General features: G+C 38.2%; 1 protein-coding gene across 7 annotated transcripts in view; it reads left to right on the forward strand.

Moving 5' to 3' along the window:
* The window catches only part of BRCC3 (BRCA1/BRCA2-containing complex subunit 3), a 62,218-nt gene that overhangs the window by 10,734 nt on the left and 27,115 nt on the right, over positions 1–24,369 (forward strand). For 5 of the 7 annotated variants that reach the window (XM_038588745.1, XM_038588751.1, XM_038588748.1 and 2 more), the window contains 3 exons: positions 588–675; positions 7,570–7,658; positions 9,280–9,335. In XM_038588745.1, the coding sequence (XP_038444673.1) occupies positions 588–675; positions 7,570–7,658; positions 9,280–9,335 (233 nt within the window). The remainder of the gene's footprint in view (positions 1–587; positions 676–7,569; positions 7,659–9,279; positions 9,336–24,369) is intronic. The other 2 variants (XM_038588746.1, XM_038588750.1) reach the window with 1 other exon arrangement.

Genomic DNA, 24,369 nt, shown 5'->3' on the forward strand with positions numbered 1-24,369 from the left:
GAGAGAAACCAGACAAATTTTTTGAATCTTATGTTTCTTTTTCAAAACTGAGTAGGATGGAGGTAGAGGGAGGATAGAAGATTTACTCAAGTAAATAATGTGAATTCCAAAGATTGAGATTAGCTTCTTTTCAGATAGCACAGTGATAAGGATTTAAGTGATCAAACATTAGCTAAATTGGATTAAGAGGATAGAGCTATATATGATAATGGAAGCTAAATGGATTTTATTTTTATTTTTTAATTTTTAATTTTAATTAATTTTTGAAGTGATCTCTACACTTGACCTGTACACTTGAAGTGTACACTCTACACTTGACACTTGATCTCAACCCACAACCCTGAGATCAAGAGTTGGATGTTCTACTGACTGAACCAGCCAGGTGCCCCAAATCGATTCTATTTTTAAAAAGAAATACCTTTAGCTTTAAATGGAAGGTCTGGGAAATTCTGGGTGTTGACCTTATTTCATTCTTTGGTTGACATTGAATTGTAATAGGTTGATTTGAAATGTCAGGATGCTTTCTGAGCCCTTATTAGCATCACAAATTTTGTTCCCACAAGTTGAAAATACCTTGACAGACACACAGGTTGGCTGAACTAACAGGTCGCCCCATGAGAGTTGTGGGCTGGTATCATTCCCATCCTCATATAACTGTTTGGCCTTCACATGTTGGTAAGTATTACAGGCTTGCAACATTTGTTTTTGTTTTTTATTTTTTAATTTTCTTAAAGATTTTATTTATTTATTTGAGAGAGAGAATGAGCAGGGGAAGGGACAGAGGGAGAGGGAGAGAAGCAGTCTCCTCGCTGAGCAGGGAGCCTGATGCGGGCTGTGTCCCAGGATCATGACCTGAGCCAAAGGGAGACATTTTACTGCATGAGCCACCCAGGCGCTTCTGTTGTTTTTAGAAATTAGTATCCCCTTTTCTTCTCCATTACATGAACGATGGTTTTTTTTAAACCATAGTTTAATTCTCCTTAAATAAGTGCCCTCATTTTTATTTTGCTATGTTTTAAAAGTAATGACTGATGTCATACTGTTTTTAAGAGAGATAATATTTCAGCACTCCATTATGAATGTATTCGGGAAACCATTACTAACTAAAGCCTGACAATTGGCTGATATCCAAAAAAAAAAAAAAAAAAAAATTTAACTGAAGATTGCTGATTGCTGAAAACCAGCACCCAGTACACTCCCGTTCGGAAGACTCAGAGGTATGCGGGGTGAGATTTACAAAGTCGAGGTTTGACGCATATTCCTTCCGAGCCGTTGGGGCTCTCAACCTACCTCCGCACCCCTCTAGTCAGTATAGTGTAACAAAATTGTTTTCTCTCTTTTTATCTTTACTGCTTTTCCTGAATCATGGTCATTTTTTGTTTATTTCTCCACGACTCTTGAAAGAAGTAGAATAACTTTCCTTGGGGAAAGTGACCGGACTTTCTTGAGCATTTAACCATTTGCTAATGCTTTATGAACATTTTCTCTCCTAATCCTCATGGTCACCTGTGGGTTAGGGATCCTACCCCCAGTGTACTGAGGAGTAAACTGAAGCTCACATGGGTTAGGTGTTCTTTCCACTGTGGTGTTCTATTTCCAGTCTTAGGGGCTTGAGATCATCATAAATTCTATATTCGTGTACACCATAGTATGAATGGCAAAAAATCAAGAGCAATGTAGTCTCAGATTATAATAATAGATGAGTTGTCCTGTGTATCTAGAGTAATGGGTGGGGAGGGATACTTCTCAGAATCACCTGGGAGAGGTTTTGTAAAATGTACCTGTCTTAAATCCATCTTTCTCAGCCTGGACCTGCTGTAATAACCTCTGGGAGTGGGTCCTAGGCGGGTATATTATGAAAAGACTCCTCAATGAATTCTGATACATATTTCCAGTTAAATACTGATGTAGAGTAAGGGAGATAATAGACTTGCTCTACCTCTTGCCGACAGAAATTTACCTGACCTGCTGTTAACATAAGAGTGGCATGCCTAAGATATCCTGCATTAACAAAAAAATACATTATCGAAACAGTTTTTTCAATTGGAAAAGAAAAAAGATCGAAGCAGGAACTTGCAATAATGATAGAAGTGTCGGTAAACCTTTATTTTCACATGACTTCAGACTTAAAGTTGATAAAATAGTACAAAGAATTCCTGATACTCTTCCCCTAGATTTGCCACACTTTCTCCCATTCTGTCTACGTATATTTGTGCGTGTGTGTCTGAGATTTTTTTTTCCCCGAACTATTTGAGAATAAGTCATAGTTACTATTCCCCTTCAGTCCTGAATAGTGTCTGGTATGAATTTCCTAAACACAAGGATATTCTCTTACATAATCACAGCATATTTATGGAAGTTGAGAACTGAGCACTGAAATAACATTATTTAAGTCACTGACCTTATTCAAATTCTTTAGCTTACTAATGTCCTAGTAAAGGTTGTTTTATGGCTATAAATATATTTCTGTAAAACTTTAATATCACTGAATAAATTCAGTGTTTGATTTCATCTAACCCTTACTCAAAAATAATAGTCATTGTTTTCTTGCCACCATTAACACTAAAATCAGTTCTGCCTCAAAATTCTCCCACGGAAGTAGCATAGCCAGAAAGAACTAAGTACCAAGCACTAATGAAAGAAAGGTTGGAATGTATGTATATTCTCGAACGATATTGTCCCTGTGGTAGTAAGTTAGAATGGAGAATTTTCTGGCAAAAAAAGAAACTCTAAGTGCTTAGGAAAAAAACTTGATCAATCTCTGAAGCGGAACACCCAGAAAGTGTTCACAGTTCAGAGAATGAATTTTCCTCTCGGGCAAAAGATCCAAGGTTCAAGAAGAACCTAGGGAGGCATTTGCAGTGCAGCAGTCTGAGCAGTAGGGAAAACAAAGTCACTGCAGAATGTAACAACAGGAAGTCGGCTCTAAATAATGACATGATTAAAAAAAATAAAAAAATAATGACATGATTAACGAGCCAAATGAAAGTAACTTCAACACAAAATAAATTTGGAGACTAGAGCATTGAGATCTTACCTTGAAAAAAAGCATAGTACCTAACTTGGTAAGGAAAAGGCATAAATAACAAAATGGAATAAAGGCAGAAAGTTCAGAGACCTTAGTAAAGCTCGAGAGTTGAGAACAGCAGCTTTGGATTCTTTCAGGCGACAGGACTCCTAGAATCTCATTTCAGTCACTTCCTGTTGAGAAGATATTGGAACTCTTCTGTGCCACGATTTCCTCCTTGACAGAAAAGGGGAACATGTTATCAGAACATGATATGGAATCATGCATGACGTTCTCTGTCCCTCCTGTGCTTAGCACAATAGCAAACGTGGATATCACGGCATTTATCTGTGCAAGTCGACATGGAGAGAGCATGATTACATATCTAAAGTTGAAGGGCAGACAGCACTGGAAGGATCAAGAATACTGAGATCTCGGGCAGCCCCGGTGGTGCAGCGGTTTGGTGCCGCCTGCAGCCTGGTGTGTGGTCCTGGAGTCCTGGGATCGAGTCCCGCGTCGGGCTCCCTGCATGGAGCCTGCTTCTCCTTTCTGTGTGTCCGCTTCTCTCTCTGTGTGTGTCTTTCATGAATAAATAAATAAAATCTTAAAAAAGAAAGAATACTGAGATTGCAGAACTGTAGGTAAAAACAAAGGAAAAATCCTCTCCCCACTCCACTGGTGTTCACAATGACTAGATCATTGTGGATTTCTAGAGCGTAGGGAATTTTGTAGATGCAAAGATGCGTAGCTCATCTTCAAATGGCTGTTTAAGAATTGAATCTAACAAGTGCCCTGGGTTAGCAAGTCTTGGGTGGGGGCAGGGGTGGAAGTTGGTGAGGATTTAAGGTACAGACTGTATGGACAGTAAGTATGTGTAATAGGAATGACAAGTGAGGAGGGAAAAATGATAATTCAACACATTTATAGGATTTCTCTGTGGGACACTTTGGTCACAGTTTCTGCTGGTTTGGACCTTATGATTTTGTGAGGAAGAAAAAACAGGTCAAGTACTAAAGGAGAAACAGTAATAACAATAAAGAAATAAAGGACATTTGCAGCAGCAAAATGAAACAGCACATTTAAAAATAAAGGCCTTAAGACTAAGAAATAAATAAATTAATAAAATACCATTAAAGACAAGCTTTAAACCTAAAGACTTCAACAACAACAACAAAAACAACAGGGTCTATGGAGAAAATAAAGGTCACAGTTACATCATTAGCGAAAGGGTGAGAGAAGATAGGCCATTCTGTACTAAAAGGCACAGCAAATAATGCACTTCTTCAGGATGTCCGATTATGTTCCTCACCACAGCAATAAAATGTACAAAGGACAAAGTTTTCTGGGTAAGGAATAGAACGGAAAGTGGTTTGAACTGGAAGAACTTGATAACCCACTTTCAGAATCCAATTCCTTCAGGAGTATAATGTGAGCGTTTTGGCTTTGCCATCGAGGAGCAGGAGTTGGAGAAAGTGAACAACGGCAAGGGTGATGTTGGCCAAACACGCCTGGCCCAGCACTGTAAAACTTGATTTTTAAAGGATTTCAGACTTACAGAAAAATCACAGAAACGGTACAAAGAACCATGTTCAGTAATTGTTGACCTTTTGCCGCGTTTGCCTTATCTTGTTGTCTCTACACAATCTGAGAGCATGTTGTAGACATGATGTTCCTTTCTCCCTACGTACTAAAGTATGTATTTCTCAAGAACAAGGGTATTTACCTACATAACCACAGGGCAAGTATCAAAATCCGGAAAATTGACATTGATATAATCCTTTTTTTAAAAAAAATATTTATTTATTCATGAGAGACACAGAGAGCAAGAGAGGCAGAGACACAGGCAGAGGGAGAACAGGCTCCATGCAGGGAGCCCGATGCAGGAATCGATCCTGGGTCTCCAGGATCATGCCCCAGGCCAAAGGCAGGCGCCAAACCCACTGAGCCACTCAGGGATCCCTGATATAATCCTTTTATGTAATCTATAGAACTTATTCAAATTTTGCCAATCCTGTCCTTTGTCGCAATTTTTCCTTTCCAGTCCAGAATCCATTCTCAGATCATATATGGGATCCTGTATCATGTCCTTTTAGTTTCAGTGTGGACCAGTTGCTTACCTTTTTGTCTTTCTCAAGCCTCTGAACTCCTCACTTCGTCCTGCACATTCAGCGGATAACACTGCTTCCTACTTGAATACAGGAAGTAGGAGTCATAGAAAGGAATGTTCTCCATTTCTCTTTACTCACCCACTTATCACTGGGCTCATCTTCTCCTGGTCCCTCCTCTTGTCCACTCTGGCCTCTTTCTCCACTGTACTGGATTTTCCCCATCGTTGTTTATTTGTTCCGTTAACAAATGAATTTGAGTGTCTACTATGTGTCCAGCCCTCCTCAAGGTGCTGGGAATAAAGCAGTGAATGAGAAAAACAAGGCCTCTGCCTTCATGCAGCTTTATCTCATAAAAAATACTTGCCCCCCCAAAAAAGAATACTTGCCAGTCCCACTTCTTTCAGGCCAAAGACATTCCTCACTTCATTTACATTCACCATCCTGCTCTAGTCTGCCTTTCAGGCCACTGAAACTCATCAGTGATGGCCATGTTGAAAATCTACTAGACATTAAACATCCAGTAAAAAAAAATATATATATATTTATATATATATATATACATCCAGTAAAATCTACTAAACATGGGTGGCTCAGTCAGTTAAGCTCCGACTCTTGGTTTCTGCTCAGGTTATGACCTCAGGGTCCTGGGATTGGGCCCCGGGTCAGCTCCATATTCTGCATGGTGTCTGCTGGTGATTCTCTTTCTCCCTCTCCAAAAAAAAAAAAAAAAAAAAAAGTAAAGAGAGAAAAATCTAGAAAACTTTATATCTCCATGTTTTCTAGCATTTGACACTACCATGATTCTACTCCTTAGAAACACTTCCAGATTAATGAGGAGTGCCTGGCTCTTAAGGGAAGGAACTAACCTGCGGTGAGAGTTGAAATACCTTGTCTGAAACCAGAGATGGCTCATAACTGGATGAGTCACTGTTCAAACTGAAATTTGCGTGAATCATGGACCTAGGAATTCTATAACATCTCAATTGGACTGGTTAAATGGGGATGCTATTTATGAAAATAAGAAATGGAAGAGGAGGCGTAGGTTTGGTGGACAAAGAGATACTTGAAGTTACATCGTACTCGTACCATTAACTTACCTGAATTTTATCTATCCATACTCTGCAAAAGAAAAAGGGACGTGATTTAAAGGTTATTTCATAGCTCTCATGAGACTTGACATGGTTTTTAAGTTACTCTCGTGCACTTTATTGTCCTTGTAAGTGTATATGAAAAGGAGAAATGTGCTTGTACCTATGTTCATGACTCTTAAGATCTGCTCAGTTCTTAGGGAGTGAGGCAGCTCACACTGCGACAGTGATGTAGTAGATTATTTACCACCAAAGTTGAGTCTGATCAACCTCCCGTGACAGATACAGGCTGCAGCTTTAAGCTTGCAACCAATCACTGCAAACAAATTATATTTTCCCAAGCAAACGTTCTGTTCTAGAAGTTACACGTCACTACTCTTTAGAATCATTATGAACAGATTTTATGAATAAGTTTTTTACTCTACTTAGGAAGACACCAGGGACAAATCCCAATGTACATTAAAAGGTATAAATGCAAAGAATGTCTAAGAGCATATTGGCAAAGTAACTGGGCAAGAGTCCCTGGACCAAACCACACCCATCAGTGCTTTGTTATAATACCTGATCTTTCATATCCTTCATAAACGATGCTCTGAACACCTCAGATCTTTAAACTTAGCCTGTTTAGTTTGGGGTGATCTTTTGATTAGTCCTTTTAGATATTGTGCTTTGGTACCTGTTTATGATCTCCTTTTCTAAAATTGTATTACCATATAGTGAGATTTTGTATCTACTCCCTGGGATGTTGAATTTAATTCTGTTGCAGTCTCTATAAGAATTTCCTCCATAATAGTCCTACACTTCCGTTCTTTATTGTCAAGTTTCATGTATTCACTTCCCTGAAAGATGTCCATCCAAATGCTTATTTGAGGAAGCTATTTGTCTTCTTCTTCAGCCTTCCTTTCTTTTGGAGTCCTCTGGAAGAAATTATCAAGTTTTGGGGGACTAACTAAAGAGTTCTAAACCTAGCTTTTTCTTTTTAAAGATTTTATTTATTTATTCATGAGAGACACACAGAGAGAGAGGCAGAGACAGGCAGAGGGAGAAGCAAGCTCCCCGCAAGGAGCCCGATGGGAGACTTGATCCCAGGACCCCAGGATCATGCCCTGAGCCGAGGGCAGATGCTCAACCACTGAGCCACCCAGGCGTCCCCCTAGCTCTTCTTATTTAATTGTAGACTTCTCATGGTACTCTTCCCTTACCTAGTAAAATGTTTATGCTTTGACAGTCATAGTGCCCTTAGGATCTCTGTTCTGCCTGTAGAATCTATATCCTGGGAGGACTGTATGCTGCTATTGTTTTTAAATCTTCATGTTTGTGAGATGTAGTTTATTGACAGCAGATTTTCATTTTTGTTTATTTGCAGATGTTCGCACACAAGCCATGTACCAGATGATGGATCAAGGCTTTGTAGGACTTATTTTTTCCTGTTTCATAGAAGATAAAAACACAAAGGTATTGTGTGTGTGTGTGTACATGCGCACGTGTGTGTAAACACACAGAGAATAGAGAAAAATCTTTTTGCAATTTTAATAGGGTGGCCAGGGAAGGTTTCAATGAGAAGGGTCATTGAGTCAGGACCTGAAGAAAGTGAGGGAGCAAGTCTTGTGGATTTCTTGGGGGAAGAGCGTTCCAGGCAGACGAAATAGCCAGTGCAAAGACCCTGAGGTGAGTGTGGCATGTTCAGAGGACATCAAGGAGGTCAGTGTGACTACAGCAGAATGAGGAAGACCATGACCCTATGGCTCAGTTTTACCCCATTTTCCCGGTCTCCTATTGAGTTAACACCTTTCTTTCTTGAAACCGTCCTGGTCTGGACACTAACTCATTTGGTAATTCTACAATGAGGTCTCAAAGATACCCAGGGGCAGGTCTCATCAGGCCTTTGATTTGACTCTGACTTCAGAAGCCACGAGATGGTGACTTTATGTTTTAATGGGATCTTTCTGGCTATTGTGTTGATCATAAGTTGGACAGAGGATGGGGGTGGGTGCGTGGGGAAGGAGGGAGTGTGGAATCCATGATGTCTGTGAAACCAGTTAGGAAGCTACTGCAGTGATCTAGGCTAGGGCTTATGGAGGTTTGACCGTGGTGGAAGGAGTGGAGGTAATAATGAAAAGGGGCCAGATTCTGCAGATATTTTGATGGCTAGTAGTAACAAGTGCTGCCATTTATCACCTATTGTATGGTGCCTACTTATTAGGTGTTTTACATAAATATGTTCTAGCCTTGATAACAGGTCTATGAGAATCTTTATTATTTTTTAAAGATTTATTTTATTAATTTTAGAGAGAAAGAGAGCATGTGGGAGAGGGGCAGAGGGAGAGAGAATCTCAATCAGACTCCATGCTGAACACAGAGGCTGACACAGGGCTCGATCTCACGACCCTGAGCTGAAATCAAGAGTCAGATGCTTACTTAACCAACTGAGCCAGCCAGGTGCCCGGTGGATGATTATTATCTGTATTTTATGGATGAGCCACGCTCAGAGAAGTTAAGCAGCTCAATCAGTGGCTAGTCTTGCCATTCTTTAGAGGGTTTCTGTTTGAATTTTTTTGTCAAGAGGTTTAACTACGTGTCAGTTCAAACAAAAAGAAAATTACTATTTAACATTGTAGGAATGAATTTTGCCAAGACTACCAAGTATGCTCTGTCCTTTAATACATTAGTTATATTGTCAGAATTTATGTTAATAATGAATATTGTTCATAAAATGACTGTTTTCCAGGAACAGTGAAGTATCTTGAACTTTATACTTCACGTGAAATGATTTTGGCTATGTAGAAATTGATTTATGGCGTATTCCATGTTTGGAATCCCTTTTAACATCCCACTTCCGGAGGGTCTTTGGATATCACTTATATATGGATATGAATATTAGGTTAGAATCTACTAAAGTGCCATACTTGTTTGAATATTAATCCTTCTCTGTGTGATATTTCTTTCTTTCTTTCTTTCTTTCTTTCTTTCTTTCTTTCTTTCTTTCTTTCTTTCTTTCTTTCTTTCTTTCTTTCTTTCTCTCTCTCTCTCTCTCTCTCTCTCTCTCTCTCTTCTCTCTCTCTCTCTCTCTTTTTAGACTGGCCGGGTACTCTACACTTGCTTTCAATCCATACAGGCCCAAAAGAGCTCAGAGTAAGTATGACAAAGATGTGTGTATATATGTCTGTATGTATTGGTGGGTTGATTTTCATTCCAGGGAATTGATTGTACAGACCCAATTAAATAAATTATGCATCTAAATAATGGAATAATATGCAGCCATTAAAAATATGAGGAAGCTCAGTAGTAATATGGAAATATCTGCAAGAGACATGGTGAAATAAAAAAGACAAGGCATAAGAATACTATGTACAGCATGCTACCATTTGTGTAAGGAGATGGAAGAGAAATATATACATGAATACCCCAGCATACCTGCTGGTAAATACATTAAATATCTGGAAGGAAACACATTAGTCACCTCAGCAGAGGCGAAGTGATGTTTAGTTTGATCCCTGAAGAAAATTCTCTTCATATTCTTTCTAGATTTATAATTTAAGATGTTATCTATTCGTATTATGTTATTTTGCCCTCCAAAATAAGGATTTAATTCCATACTCTGCCCCATTTCAATTTCCCTGTTGTATTTTCACCACAAATCTTTATATTTTCACAGTTGCAAGCATCTGTGTCGTGTTGTAACCATAAGTGCATTTTCTGTGCTTTCTCTACTCGTTGACTCTAAGAGTGGAGAATAAATGTTTATATTATTATGATCATGTAAATATTACTTCATATACAACCAAGCAGTGTAAAGTAGTACATTATAATTCCATTTCCTTTCTTGAAAAGTTCTTTTACTTTTTCACGGGGTTTTTGAATGACTTTTCTCTCCTTAAGTTTATCCCTTTATCACCTCTCCAAGTTGAAAATTCTTTGGACTTATATAGCAATCTTTGGAGTCCCTGCTTCTCCTAGGATCACTCCTGGAACTCCTCCACCTTCCTGCATTAGTCAGGTCTCGACTGACAGCCTGGAACTTTCCTTCCTTATTCTCCTTGGTTAGATGCACTTTTGTCTGGATTTCATGTCCTCTTTCATGGTTCACTCTTTCCTCTTTCTAAGAAAGATATGCATTTGAATCTTTTACCCATCTCATTCTTGTTCTTTTGCAGGGTCCTTTTTCCCCCTGACAGCTTTTAGGGACTTCTCTTATTCTTAATGTCATAAAATTTTCTGACAATTAGCCAGAGTGGATTTTCTCTGATTCCGAGTGCTGGATGCTGTCAGTTACACGGCTTTTGTGCTTGAAGGCTCAGAAGTTCTTTTGTATCCTCAGATAAAATCATCCATCTATACTCAGTTCCTGGGAAGAGAAAATCTTTTTATCGTTCAGTCCAACCCCATCGTTTAAAGTTTCTTCAAGTGTCACTTGCTCTTTGGGGGATGTCGTCTCATTCTTCGAGTTACTTCCCCTTTTCTCCATTTTGACTCTAAGATGGCATTTGAAGTATTGGGAAGATGAAGTAAGTAAACTTCTGGCTCTCGTGCTGGTTTTGGGGATCAGGGCATGAGTCTTCATATACCTAGGGTATTTCTCCTCTCTTGTGGACTCGAAGCCCCAACACTGAGAGATGGCATGACAGCTGCCTCTCCTATGACTACCTCTTTCTCCCCGTGGGTTAAGAGGACTGTGTGTCATATCATTTTCTTCTTTGATAAATCTTCCCACTGTTTTCCCTTTCTCTTTCTAGAACTCCTATTGGTTAGATAGCAAAGTCCCTAGGTTGACAACACTTACTCTTTAAAGTCATATTTTCTGTCTCTTTTTTTGTTGTTCTCATTTCTCGAGTATATTTTAAGTTTTGTCTTCCAATTTTTTAATATTTTTGACTAATAGATTTTTCCTTGTTTAGGCGTTATTCGTATTTCACAGTATCCTATTCTTGATTTATTGCTATGATGGTGAAATGATAAATTTTCTTCTCTTTTTTTTTCAGTTACCTGTTTCCTCTGTGGTAATTTTTCTGTTGATCTTTTTATTGTATTTATATTCATGCTAAATGTATAAATATCTTATAACTTATGTTTTAAAATATTTTTCCATCCTCTTTTAAGAACAAGGCAACAAAAACATAAGTGATATCTCATTTTTGTGTCCTTAGCTTGTCAACAGGAGGCTTCATTTTAGGGTGAGTGCGCTGAGAGCCAACCACTTTTCTCAGGAATCACTAAATGTTAGATTTCAGATATCTTGCTCTAGGATACCAATCTTAACAATTGCTGCAATTCCAGACAGTTTATTCTGTTAGGAGAACTCTTATTGCTGTTGCTGTTAGTGATGTTGATGATGATGATTTTGGCTTAAGAATGGAAGGCTAGTTACTAAATATTCTGTGTATATAGAGGCCCAGTTGTGGAAGAGCACAAATGAGGAGTAACTAGAATCCCAAGTTTCTGGCAGAAAGACCAAAAGGGTAGGCTCCAGGAAATTATACAAAGGGAGGAGTGTGTTAAAGCCAACCTCATAAAATTGTCTATAAATTTCTGGGCCCACTCATGAGCCATGTATGTGTGGACCTGATCCTAAGTAGCATAAGTGATAACTGAATTAATTAGTAGATCACTACATATGTCCCGTACTAATCACTGGGTGGCATATATGCATGGAAGATCTGAAGAGCACTAGAAATGCTCTGAAAATTGAACTGACATTGGAAGCACAGCCAACCGTGGAAATTTCAACCTGAACTTAACTAGGCAAATGGCCTGCTAAAACAAAAACAGCAACATTCTCTGTAGAATACAAACAAGACCCTGTATATCATAAAAAAACATTCAAAATACACAAGATAGAATTCAGAATTATTTAGTATGGGAAGAACCACGGAAGTCTCAACTTGCATGGAAAACAGTAATCGACAGATGCCAACACTGACCTGACAATGATGTAGTAATGATCTGATAAAGACTTTAAAGCAACTATGATAAAAATGTTCTTAAAAATCAGAAATATTTCAGTAACAAATGTTTAAAGAGAGTCTCAGCAAAGAAATGCAACACGTAAAGAACCAACTGCAAACTTTGGAAGTAAAGAATACAATCACTGAAATACAAAACTTATTGGATGGACTTGACAGGAAATGTTCTCCACAAAAGCAGTGAATGATCTGGCAAAAAATGTCAGAATCAACTTTATTGAAACTGTAGAAACCAATTAAAACTTCATAGCAACCAGACAAGTGCTGAGAAAAAAAAATTGCAATCTCATATTTAAGGAAATCTCTGTTGAATCACTACATGGCCACAAAGCTAATGGGACAGAAACCTCGGTGGTTACACAGAACAAAGAATATCGACTGTGAAAAATTAGTTCAAGAAAGTCACTAAACACACAAAATCAGATAAAACTAGCAACAACAAACCCTGGGGAGGAGAATCTGATTTCCACACTTACCATATTATAATATTCAAAACATCCAGTTTTAACAACAAAGACATTCAAAGAAACAAGTTTTAGGCCATAAACAGAAAAAAGGAATTAATAAAAGAATTAATAAAAGCATTCCTGGGCAGCCCAGATGGCTCAGCGGTTTAGCGCTGCCTTTGGCCCAGAGTGCGACCTTGGAGACCCGGGATTGAGTCCCATATTAGGCTACCTGCATGGAGCCTGCTTCTCTCTCTGCTTCCCCCTTTGGGTCTCTCATGAATAAATAAATAAATCTTTAAAAATAAAAGCATTCCTGGAGGAAATCCAGAGATTGGACTTACTAGACGAAGACTTTTAATCAACTATTTAAAATATTCTCAAAAAGCGAAAAGGAAACTATGTACAAAGAACTAAGGAAACCGTGAAGATGACAGAGGATATCAAGTAGAGAATATTGGTAAAGAGATGATTTATGAAAAGGAACCAAATAGGAATTCTGAAATGAGTAGTACAATGACTCAAGTGAAAAATTCACCAGTAAGGTTCAACAGCAGGTTTGAGAAGATGAAAGAATCAACTGATGATATTACTGTCTGAGTATTAGAAAGTAAAAAATAAAGTTGAACAGAGTCTGAGATCCATGGGATACTTTGAAACATTATCATTATTCTCAAAATATGAGTCTCAGTACAAGATGAGAGAGAGAAAGGGGCAGAAAATATATGTGAAGGAATAATGGTCAAAAGCTTCTCAAATTTTATGAAAGGCATGAAGCTAAACATCCAGCATCTCAAAGAACTCCAAGCAGGATGAACTCAAAGACATTGACATTGAGACATATTATAATCAAAGTGTTGGAAGCCAAAGGCGAAGAGAGAATCATGAAAAACGGCAAGAGAAGTGACTCATTACACACAGGGGATTCTCAATAAGATTGAGAGGCAATTTATCATCAGAAACCAGGGAGGCCAAAAATCAGTGGGATGACGTATTCTAAGTGCTGATAGGAAAAAAGGAAACAACAAAAAAAGAACAACAGAACTGGTAAGGAAAAATTCATTCTGTATCTGGCAAAATCATCCTCTAAAAGCGAAGGAGAGGGCAGCCCCAGTGGCTCAGCGGTTTAGCACCACCTGCAGCCCAGGGCGTGATCCTGGAGACCCTGGATCAAGTCACACGTCAGGCTCCCTGCATGGAGCCTGCTTCTCCCTCTGCCTGTGTCTCTGCCTCTCTCTCTCTGTCTCTATGAATATATAACTAAAATCTTTAAAAAAAATAAATAAAAGTGAAGGAGAAATTGACATTCCCAGGTAAACAAAAACTGAGAGTATTGTTACTAGTAGATCTACCAAATAGTAGCTGAAAACACATTTTTCTCAACTGTACACGGATGTTTTCCTGGATAAACCCTGTTAGTCTGTAAAGCAAATATCAGTAAATTTCAAAAGTTTGAGATCATACAAAGCATCTTCTGCAAAAATAGAATGAGATCTGAAATCAGGTACAGAAGGAAATCTGGAAATTTTATAACAAAAATGTGGAAATTAAATAACACATTCTTAAGCAACCAATAGGACAAAGAAAAAATTACAAAAGAAGTTAGAAAATACTTCAAGACTGAAAATAAACCTAGAACATACCAGAATTTATGGGATAGAGAAAAAGCAGTACTCAGAGGGAAATTTATAGCTGTATATTAAAAAAGAAATCAGGCAGGGGCACCTGGCTGTCTTGGTTGGTAGAGTGTGTGGCTCTTGATCTCAGGGTTGTGGGTTCCAGTCCCAGGTTGGGTGTAGAAATTGCTTAAAAAAATAAAAAGAAATTTAAGGAATAATTAAATATCTCAAGTCAATAACCTAACTTTACACTTTTAATGGACTGGAAAAAGTGTCAACTAAATACAAAGCAATTAGAGGGAAGAAAATCATAAATGTTAAAGTTGAAGACAAAATAGGGAATAAAAAACAATAGTTAGGGGGCACCTGGTGGCTCAGTTGGTTAGGCATCTGCCTTCAGCTCAGATCATGATCTCAGGGTCCTGGGATAGAGCTCCGTGTCGGGATCCCTGCTCAGTGGGGAGTCTGCTTCTCCCTCTCCTTCTGCCTCTCCCCCTGCTTGTGCTCTCCCTCTTGCTCACTCTCAAAAAAATAGAATCTTTTAAAAATAGAACAAAAAAGAATCAAATATAGCAAAAGTTAGTTTTTTGAAAAGGTCAACAAAATTGACATACCTTTAGTTAGAATGACAAAAATGAGAGAAGGCACAAATAACTAAAATCTTCAATAAAAATAGGGACACTGCTACTGTCCTTCCAGAAATAAAAGGATTATAAGGTAAAACCGAACAATTGCATGCTAATACATTAGATGAGCTAAAGGAGATGGAAAAATTCCTAGAAATACACAAATTACCAAAACTGGTTCAAAAAGAAAGAAAACTAGAACAGAACTATAAAAATAGATTGAATCAGTAATCAGAACTCTCCTGACCAAGAAAATTCTAAATTCAGATGACTACACAATTCTACACACTAAAAGAAGAATTAACACTAATCCTTCTCAGATTCTTCTGAAAAATAGAAGAGGAGGGAGTACTTCTAATTCATTCTTTGAGTCTGGCATTACCCTGATACCAAAGCCAGACAAAGATATCACAAAAAAGAAAAAAAAAGAGAGAAATAATTACATAGCAATATTCCTTATCAATACAGATACAAAAATTTTCAGTAAAGTCTAGCAAACTGAATCCTACAACACATTAAAAGGATTATGTGCCATGACCAAGTGGGATTTATCCCTGACATACAAGCAAGTTTTAACCTAAAGTCAATGTACTATGAAGGAAAAAACCCACATGATTATATTAATTGGTGCCCAAAAAGCATTTGACAAATTCCAACACAATTTCATGATAAAATCACTCAAAACTAGGAATTTAGAGGACATTCCTTAACATTTATGGACATTTAAGAAAACTCACAACTAACATTTTAGTCAGTGGTAAAAGAGTGAAAACATTGGAAGTTCTGGAACAAGAGAAGGATGCCCACTTTCACCACTGCTATTCAACATTGTACTAGTAGTTCTAGCAAGGACATTTAGGTAGGAAAAGAAATAAAAGGCATCCTTGTTGGAAAGTAGGAAGTAAAACTATATTTGAAGATGACATGATCCTATCTATATAGAAAATCCTAAAGAAATCCCCAAAAGCTAGTAGAGCTAATAAATTCAGCAAAGCTTCAGTGTTCAAAGCCAATATACAAAAATCTGTTATGTTTCTTCACATCAGCAAGTAACGATCCAAAATCCAAAAAAGAAATAAAGAAAATAGTTCCATTTGCAGTAGCATCCATAATAATGAAATACCCAGGAAAAATTTTTTTATTTGTATTAATTTTTATTTTTTTGAAGATTTTATTTGCTCATGAGAGAGAGACACACAGGCAGAGGGAGAAGCGGGCTCCACGTAATGAGCCCAATGTGGGACTTGATCCTGGGACTCTGGGATCATGCCCTGAGCTGAAGGCAGTTGCTCAACTGCTGACCCACCCACTCAGGTATCCCTACCCAGGAAAAAATTTAACCATGTGTTGGAAAGACTTGTAAAAAATAGAATACACTGCTGAAGGAAATTAAAGAATGACTAAATAAATCAGAAGAAACTCCATGTTCATGGATCAGAAAATTCAGTATCATTAAGATGACAATAATTCCCAAAGAGATCTCTGGATTCAATACAATCCCTATTAAAATTCTAATGGCCCTTTTTACAGAAATGGATCATCCTAAAATTTATATGAAATTGCAAGTCATATATCAAAGTAATATTGAAAAATAAGAAAGTTGGAGGAATCACACTTCCAGATTTCAAAGCTTAACTACAAAGCTTCAGCAACCAAAACACTTATAAACATGTATACCTATGGCCAATTGATTTTCAACAAGGGTACCAGTGTCATTCAGTGAGGGAAGGAATAGTCTGTTCGACAAGTGCTGGTGGGACAACTGGATATTCACATCTAGTATAAAGAAATATTAACTCAAAATAGACCAATGACTTAAGTAGAAGAGCTGGAACTAGAAAACGCTTAGAAGAAAATACAGATAATCATGATATTGGATTTTAAAATTTTTGATTTTGATTAATTTATTTTTTAAGTATGCTCCATGCCTAGTGTGGAGCCCAGTACGGGGCTTGAACTCACTACTGAGGATTAAGACCTGAGCTGAGATCAAGAGTTGGATGCTTCCTTAACCAACTGAGCCACTAGGTGCCCCATGACATTGGATTTTAGATGGAATCTTAGATATGACACCAAAAGCATGAATAACAGAAGAACATAAAGTGGACTTTTAAGAATTGAAAAACTTTTGTTTCTCAAGACACTATCAAGAAAGTGAAAGGACAAGCTACAGAATAGGAGGAAATATTTGCCAGTCATATATCTAACATGGGTCTAGTATTCAGAATATATAAGGAACTCTTAAAATTCAACAACAAAATGACAACTTAAAAATGGGCAATGAATTTGAATAGACCTTTCTAAAGAAGGTGTACAAATGTACACCGACAGGTACATGAGAAAATGTTTGACATCAGTCGTTTTGGAAAATGCAAATCAAAGCTAAAGTGAGATGCCATATCATATGTTAAGTTGAGCATGATTTTTAAGACAGAAAATAGCAAGTCGACAAAAATGTGGAGAAGTTGGAACCTTCAGACAGTATTCACTATAGCCAAAAGATGGAAACAACCCAAATGTTCGTTAGCTGATGAATAGGTATGCTAAATATAGTACAGTTGACCCTTAAACAACATGGGGGTTAGGGGTGCCAACCCTGCATGCAGTAAAAAATGGACATACAACTTTTGACTTCCCTGAAGCTTAACTGCTAATAGCCTACTCTTGACCGGAAGCCTTACTGATAACATAAGCAATCAGCACGTTTTGTATATGTCTTATATAGTATTTTTCTAATAAAGTAGCTATGGAAAATAAAACTTTAATAAAATCATAAGAAAGACAAAATACATTTATTATAGGATACTGTATTTATAAGAAAAATATCTATATATAAGTGGACTCACAGTTCACACCCATGTTATTTAAGGATCAACTGTATATCCATTGAATGGAATATTACTTATTCATAGAAAAGGAATGAAATGTTGAAACCTGCTACAACATGGAAGTATCTTGAAAACATGCTAAGTGAAGGAAGCAAAACACAAAAGGTCACATATTGTATGATTTCATTTATATAAAGTATTCAGAATAGCTAAGTCCCTAGACAGAAAAAGATTGGTGGTCAGAATGGGCTGTAGGGCGGGAAGAACAGGGAGCAGCTGCTTCATGAATATGGTGGTGTACTTTGGGGTGATGAAAATGTCTCAGAACTAGTTAGGGCTTGTGGTCCCAGAACATTGTGAATGTACTAAATCCTGCTGAATTGTTCACTTTTAAATGATTGATTTTATGCTGTATGAACTGCATCTCAATTCTTAAAAATGAGCAAATGACTTGCATAGACATTTCTCCAAGGAACATATATAAATGGCCAGTCAACACAAAAAGCTGCCCAATATCTGTCAGTCTTTAGGGAAATGCAAATAAAAATCATGATGCTTACTCACTATTTCCCATCCACTAGGAGAGCTATAATTATTTTATTTTTTTAATTTTCATTGATTTTTAAAAAGATTTTATTTATTTATTCATGAGAGACACAGAGAGAGGCAGAAACACAGGCAGAGGGAGAAGCAGGCTCCCCACGGGGAGCCTGATGCGGAACTCAATCCCAGGTGCCCCTATAATTTTTTTTTTTTAAGTAGAATAACATGTTGCTGAGGCTGTGGAGAAAGTAGAACCATGACTCATTGCAGGTGAGAATGTACGCTGCTTCAGTTGCTGTGGAAAAGTTTGGTGATCGCTCAACAATTTATTTATAGAATTACCATATGACCTAGCAGTTCTACCCTGAGGGAAAATGAAAGACAATTGAAAACAAGTGTTCAACCAAAAACTTGTACTTGCGATGCTGATAGCACCGTTTTTCATAATAGCCAAAAAATGGAAACAGCCCATATGTTCATCAACTGATATATGGATGAAAAAAATGTAGTGTATCTATACATTGGGAATATCAGTCATAAAAAGGATTGACAAATACTAGAACATGGATGAATCCTGAATACATGCTAAGTTAAAGGGGCCTGATACAGAAGGCCATATAAGGTATGAAATATCCAGAATAGGCTAATCTGGAGAAACAAAAAGTAGAGTCGAGAGGCAAATTGATAGTATATTTGTTTGCTCATGCTGCCATAAAAAATAACCACAGACTGGGTGGCTTACACAACAGAAATTTATTTTCTTATAGTTCTGGAAGCTGGAAGTGCAAGAGATGTTGGCAGGTTTGACTTCTTCTGAGGCATCTCTCCTTGACTTTCAGATGACTGGCCATTTTCTCTCTGTGTCCTCACGTGACCTTTCCTCTGTGTGTGCACATCCCTGGGTTCATTTTGCATGCCCAAATTCCCTCTTATTATAAGGGCATTGGTCAAGACTGGATTAGGGCCCAATCTAAAGGCCTCATTTTACTTTAATCTCCTTTTTAAAGAGCCTCTCTCCTAATATAGCCACGTTCTGTGGTCCTGGGCCGTAGGGTCTCAATATATGAATGGGAGGGGGGGCACAATTTAGACTATAACAGGGAATGACTGCTTAATAGGTATGGAGTTTCTGGGGTGATGAAAATGTTGTGGAACTAGATAGTGGTAATGGTTGTAACAATATTGTGCATGTACAAAAAGTCACTGGGTCACATGCTTTAAAATGGTTAGAGTGATGAATTTTAGGTTTTCTGTATTTTACCTCAATCTTAAAAAAATGAATAGAGCTAGAGATACCTTTGGATTAAAAGGTCTGTCATGTCATTATAGTCCTACAAGTAGGACTTGTAGGTTCTGCAAAAGTCCACTCTCTGTGATTCTATTCCGCGTTGTACTGGAAATCTTAGCCAGTGCAATAATGGAAGAAATAAAACGCAGGTACGTTGGAAAGGAGTAAATTAATCCCTACAGGTATAGGACATGGTTGTTTACATAGAAACCTCCAAGGAATCTACAAAGAAATTCCTAAAACCAGTAAGTGAATGATGTCAAAGGATAAAATGTGAACACGTAGAAGCAATCTCATTTCTACTTACTAGCAATATAAAATCAGAAACAAAATTTTAGCAGTACCATTTGTAATACTCCCCAAAATGAAACAGGGGTAAATTCATCAAAACATGTATCAAATCTATATGCTGAAAACCACAAAACATTGATGAAAGAAATGAAAGAAAACCTAATTAAATGTAAATATATAACATTTTCATGGATTTGAAGACTAAGGATTTCAGTTCTCAAAGTAATCTATAGATTTAGGATAAACACCTAGATCAGTGTAACAGAATAGAGTTCAAAAATAGACCCACACAAAGATGGCCAATTTATTTCACTTTATTTCTTTTAAGATTTTATGTTTTTATTCATGAGAGAGACCTAGGCAGAGGGAGAAGCAGGCTCCCTGCGGGGAGCCCCATGTGGGACTTGATCCCAGGACTCCAGGATCATGACCTGAGCCAAAGGCAGACACTCAACCACTGAGCCGCCCAGGCATCCCTGGGCAATTGATATTAGACAAAAACAAAACAAAACAAAACAAAAACACTATACAGTGAAGAAAGGATAGCATCTTCAACAAATGGTGTTAGACAATTGACTATCATATACAAGATAATGTCAATCTGCACCTTATATCAAACTTCACATATAAAAATATCATGTCCAAAAAAATATATATCATGTCCAAATAGAAAACAAAATGAAAGTTTTAGAGGCTAATATAGGACAAAATCTGTATGTTGGGTTTGCTAATGAGTCATACATAGAACCAAAAGTATTTTCCATAAAAGAAAAATCTGATAGATTAGATTTCATCAAAATTAAAGACTTTGCTGAATGAAACATTAAGTTAATTCATTTATTTGAGAGAGACAGCGTAAGCTGAGGATGGGTGGGGGGGCAGGAAGGGCAGAGGGAGAGGGAGAAGCAGACTTCCCCACCCTGAGTGAAAGAAACTTTTAAGAAAATAAAAAGACTATCTATAAAATGAGTGATAATATCTGCAAATCACATATCTGACAGTAGATTTGTATCCAGAATATATAAAGAACTCTTCAAATTCAACAAAGAAGTGGGGTGCTTGTGTGGCTCAGTGGGCTAAGTGTCTGCTCTGCCTTTGCCTCATGTTGTGATCCCAGGGTCCTGGGATGGAGCCCCACAGCAGGCTCCCTGCTCAGTGGGGAATCTGCTTCTCCCTCTCCCCGCTGCTTGTACTCTCTCTCTATATGTCTCTTTCTCAAATGAATAAATAATATCTTAAAAAAAAAACTCAACAAAAAAAGCAAACAACTGAATTAAGAGACGGGCAAAAGACATGAACAGATAATTCAACAAGTATGTAAGGATAGCAAATAAGCACATGAAAAGATGGTAAACATCAGTAGCTGTTGGGAAAATGGAAATGGAAACCATGATGAGATACCCCTACATACCTAGTAGAGTCTCTAAAATATTTACAGAACCAAGTGCTGGCAAGGATGCCGAACTGGAACTCATAAAATGCTGGTGGAAATGCACAATTATATAGTGACTTTAGAAAACTTTGTGACTTAGCAGTCTTCTTGTTTGCCATAGAGCAATGAACACAATCTCACACACAACTTGTAAGCCTATGCTTATAGCAGCCTTATCATAACTGCCATAAAGTAGAAACAACCCAAATCTCTTTAAGAGGTGAGTAGGTCACCAAACTCTAAGACATCCATACAACAGAGAAGTATTCAACAACAAAAAGGAATGAACTTTTATTTTTTTATTTTTTTAAATATTTTATTTATTCATGAGAGATAGAGAGGAGAGAGGCAGGGTCCATGCAGGGAACCTGATGTGGGACTTGATCTTGAGACTCTAGGATCACTCCCTGGACCGAAGGCAGACATTCTACCACTGAGCCACCCTGGCATCCCGGAATGAACTTTTAATAGAGGCCACAGCTTTTAAGAATTGCAGAAGCTGAGGGGAAGAAGCGAGTCTCAACTACCTGCTGTATGATTGCATTTATGTGATATTCTGGAAAAGACAAAATTTTACGGATACAGAATAAACCAGTGTTTGCTAGGCCTTATGGATGGGGGGAAGCGGGTGGGTATAAAGGGATACCGTGAGGGAATTTCTCAGAGTGGTCGATGGAAAATTCGGTATCCTTGTTAAAGTGGCTACTGGAGTCTATGTTAAAATCTTTTGAACTGTACTCCCTACACTTTTATTTTTTGTTTTTTGTTTTTATTAAAGATTTTATTTATTTATTCATGAGAGACACACAGAGAGAGAGAGAGAGGCAGAGACACAGGCAGAGGGAGAAGCAGGCTCCATGCAGGGAGCCTGATGTGGGACTCGATCCCAGGACTCCAGGATCATGCCCGGGCTGAAGGCAGTGCTAAACCGCTGAGCCACCAGGGCAGCCCTCCCTACACTTCTGATGGTAGGACAAAAGAAAAAAAAAGATTGACAAGTTATAAGTCATTAGTACATGAGTTTTGTGACTGATTATTTGAAAACCTAAAGAAAATGGATGATTTCTTAGCAAAACAAACCAAAGTCGATCAAAAATATAGAAAACCTGTTTAGTGCAGTTATCAAAGCTGAGACCAAAAATGCTTCTAAATAAACTTGCACATTTTTCCAGACTATACAGAAAGGTTCAAAGCTCCCCAGTTTTTTTTCAGTGACTAGAATTATTTTAACACCAAAACCTGATGAGAGATAGCACAGGAAAAGAAAACTATTGACCAATATGACTTCTAGATGTGAAAACTCAGAATAAACTATCAACAAATCAAATATAATAGTGTTATTGGGGAATAATACACAATGACTAAGTTCAGTTTAACCCAGAAATACAAGATTCCTTCAGCTTCAAGAAATCTAAATGTATTGTGATTCATGGCATCAGTAGATCGCAGGAGAAGAGCTGTGGACGTTGGGAAGGTGTTGACAGAAGTCATTGCTGAGGGAAACTGTCAGGTGCTTGAGGTGCCTCCCCTCGTTTAATTCCCCCCCCCCAGACCTGCCCCTGTGCTGATGAGGAACTGAACTCAGAGACTAAGGGCCACTCTTCATGTCAGGCAGTCACTTCTTACGGGCGGGCCCCTCCAGTGGGCCTTGCTATGTGTTAGCGGGAGTGCCCGTCTTACGTTGGGCAGCCCTGGTTGTACATTTGTATCCTTTGATTTTTCTTCTGTAGAATTGTTGAGGCTTTTACCTGCTGGTTTGCATGCCTTCTTTGTGTGTGCTGGCCATGTCGTCCTTTGTCAGGTGTGTTGCAAATAGTCACTCCCCCACCAACTTTGTTTATTGTGCCCTTTGTCAATCACTTTAAAATGAATGTTTTTTTACAGTGTTTTCATTTTATTTATGCCATTTATCTTTAAAAATTACCTTTCTTTTCCTCAAGACCACAAATAGAGCCTAAAGTATTTCCTTTTATCATTCTGGTTTTTACATCTACAACCTTACTTCACCTGGAGCTGTACTGAGTTAACCCCTTGTAGTCACATCACTAGTTGTCCCCATGTCCCCCTGATCTGTGACGACAGACTAACACAGAAACGGGCAGGGGCTGAGAGTGTGGGACCTTGAGCCAGCCAGCCTGGTTTGAGTCCTGAGGCACCTTTAACTGCATGTGTGACTTTGGTAGTGGAGACATTAATGCGTGGCTCACCTTGTAGCACTATCGTGAGGGGAGTTGAGGGTGAGTAGCCAGCCTGCCAGCACTCTCGCAGCCGTCTGGGGGTCTTCTCTGACCCCCTAGTTAACAGGTCAGGTGTGAAGAGAGCATATGGGATGTGGTGGGGAGCGGGGGAGCCACTGTGGCTTCCAAGTCCCATGTCCGAAAGTAGGGACCACTCCATCCTGTCCCTGGGCATAGTCTGCATCCCAGCCAGGGACAGGGCCCAAGAACGAGAAGTATATGCACTTGTGCCTGCGCTGTGGCTCCCAGTAGGCATCTATGTTCACTCGCAGCCCTCCTGAGCCAGAGGCACGATACCACCCAGGGCATCGTATCGGAAGCCAGGCGCACTCGTTCGGTCACACAGCTGATGGTCTACATTTATCAGGTTTCTAGAAAGCTAATCTAAGGTCAATTCCTCACTGTGAAGGAGAAAGGGTTTTGGTACTCCTATTTTCAAAATACTATTTCCAGAAGGAAGAGACAACGTATGGCAGCAAAACCAACAAATATACACCATAGTACATTTCATTAAATTCAGACTTTTTGTTGCTTTTCTAAATAGGATTGTTTTTCCTTTTTCTATAATGAATTCTGGACAGTTATTCCTGTCATATAGATGCTATGTATTTTTCTGGGTAGATGATCATAATCTGCAAACAATCAAGAGTATTCTTATTTCATTGCTATGGACCTACATATAAAAGTTGAATAGCAGTTAAGTGGCAAATAACACTGTCTTTCTGACTGTAAAGGGAATACTTCTGATGTTCTACGAAGTATGGGTGATCTGACTGTGTGGTACACTTCTATTCCTTCATTAATTTAAGTTCCTTTCAAGTTTACTGAGAATTTTTAATCATGAACATGTCTAGTTTTATCATATGCCTGGTTGTCATTTCCTGAATTGATAATGT

This window comes from Canis lupus, chromosome X, assembly GCF_011100685.1.
Source record: "Canis lupus familiaris isolate Mischka breed German Shepherd chromosome X, alternate assembly UU_Cfam_GSD_1.0, whole genome shotgun sequence".
Lineage (NCBI taxonomy): Eukaryota > Metazoa > Chordata > Mammalia > Carnivora > Canidae > Canis > Canis lupus.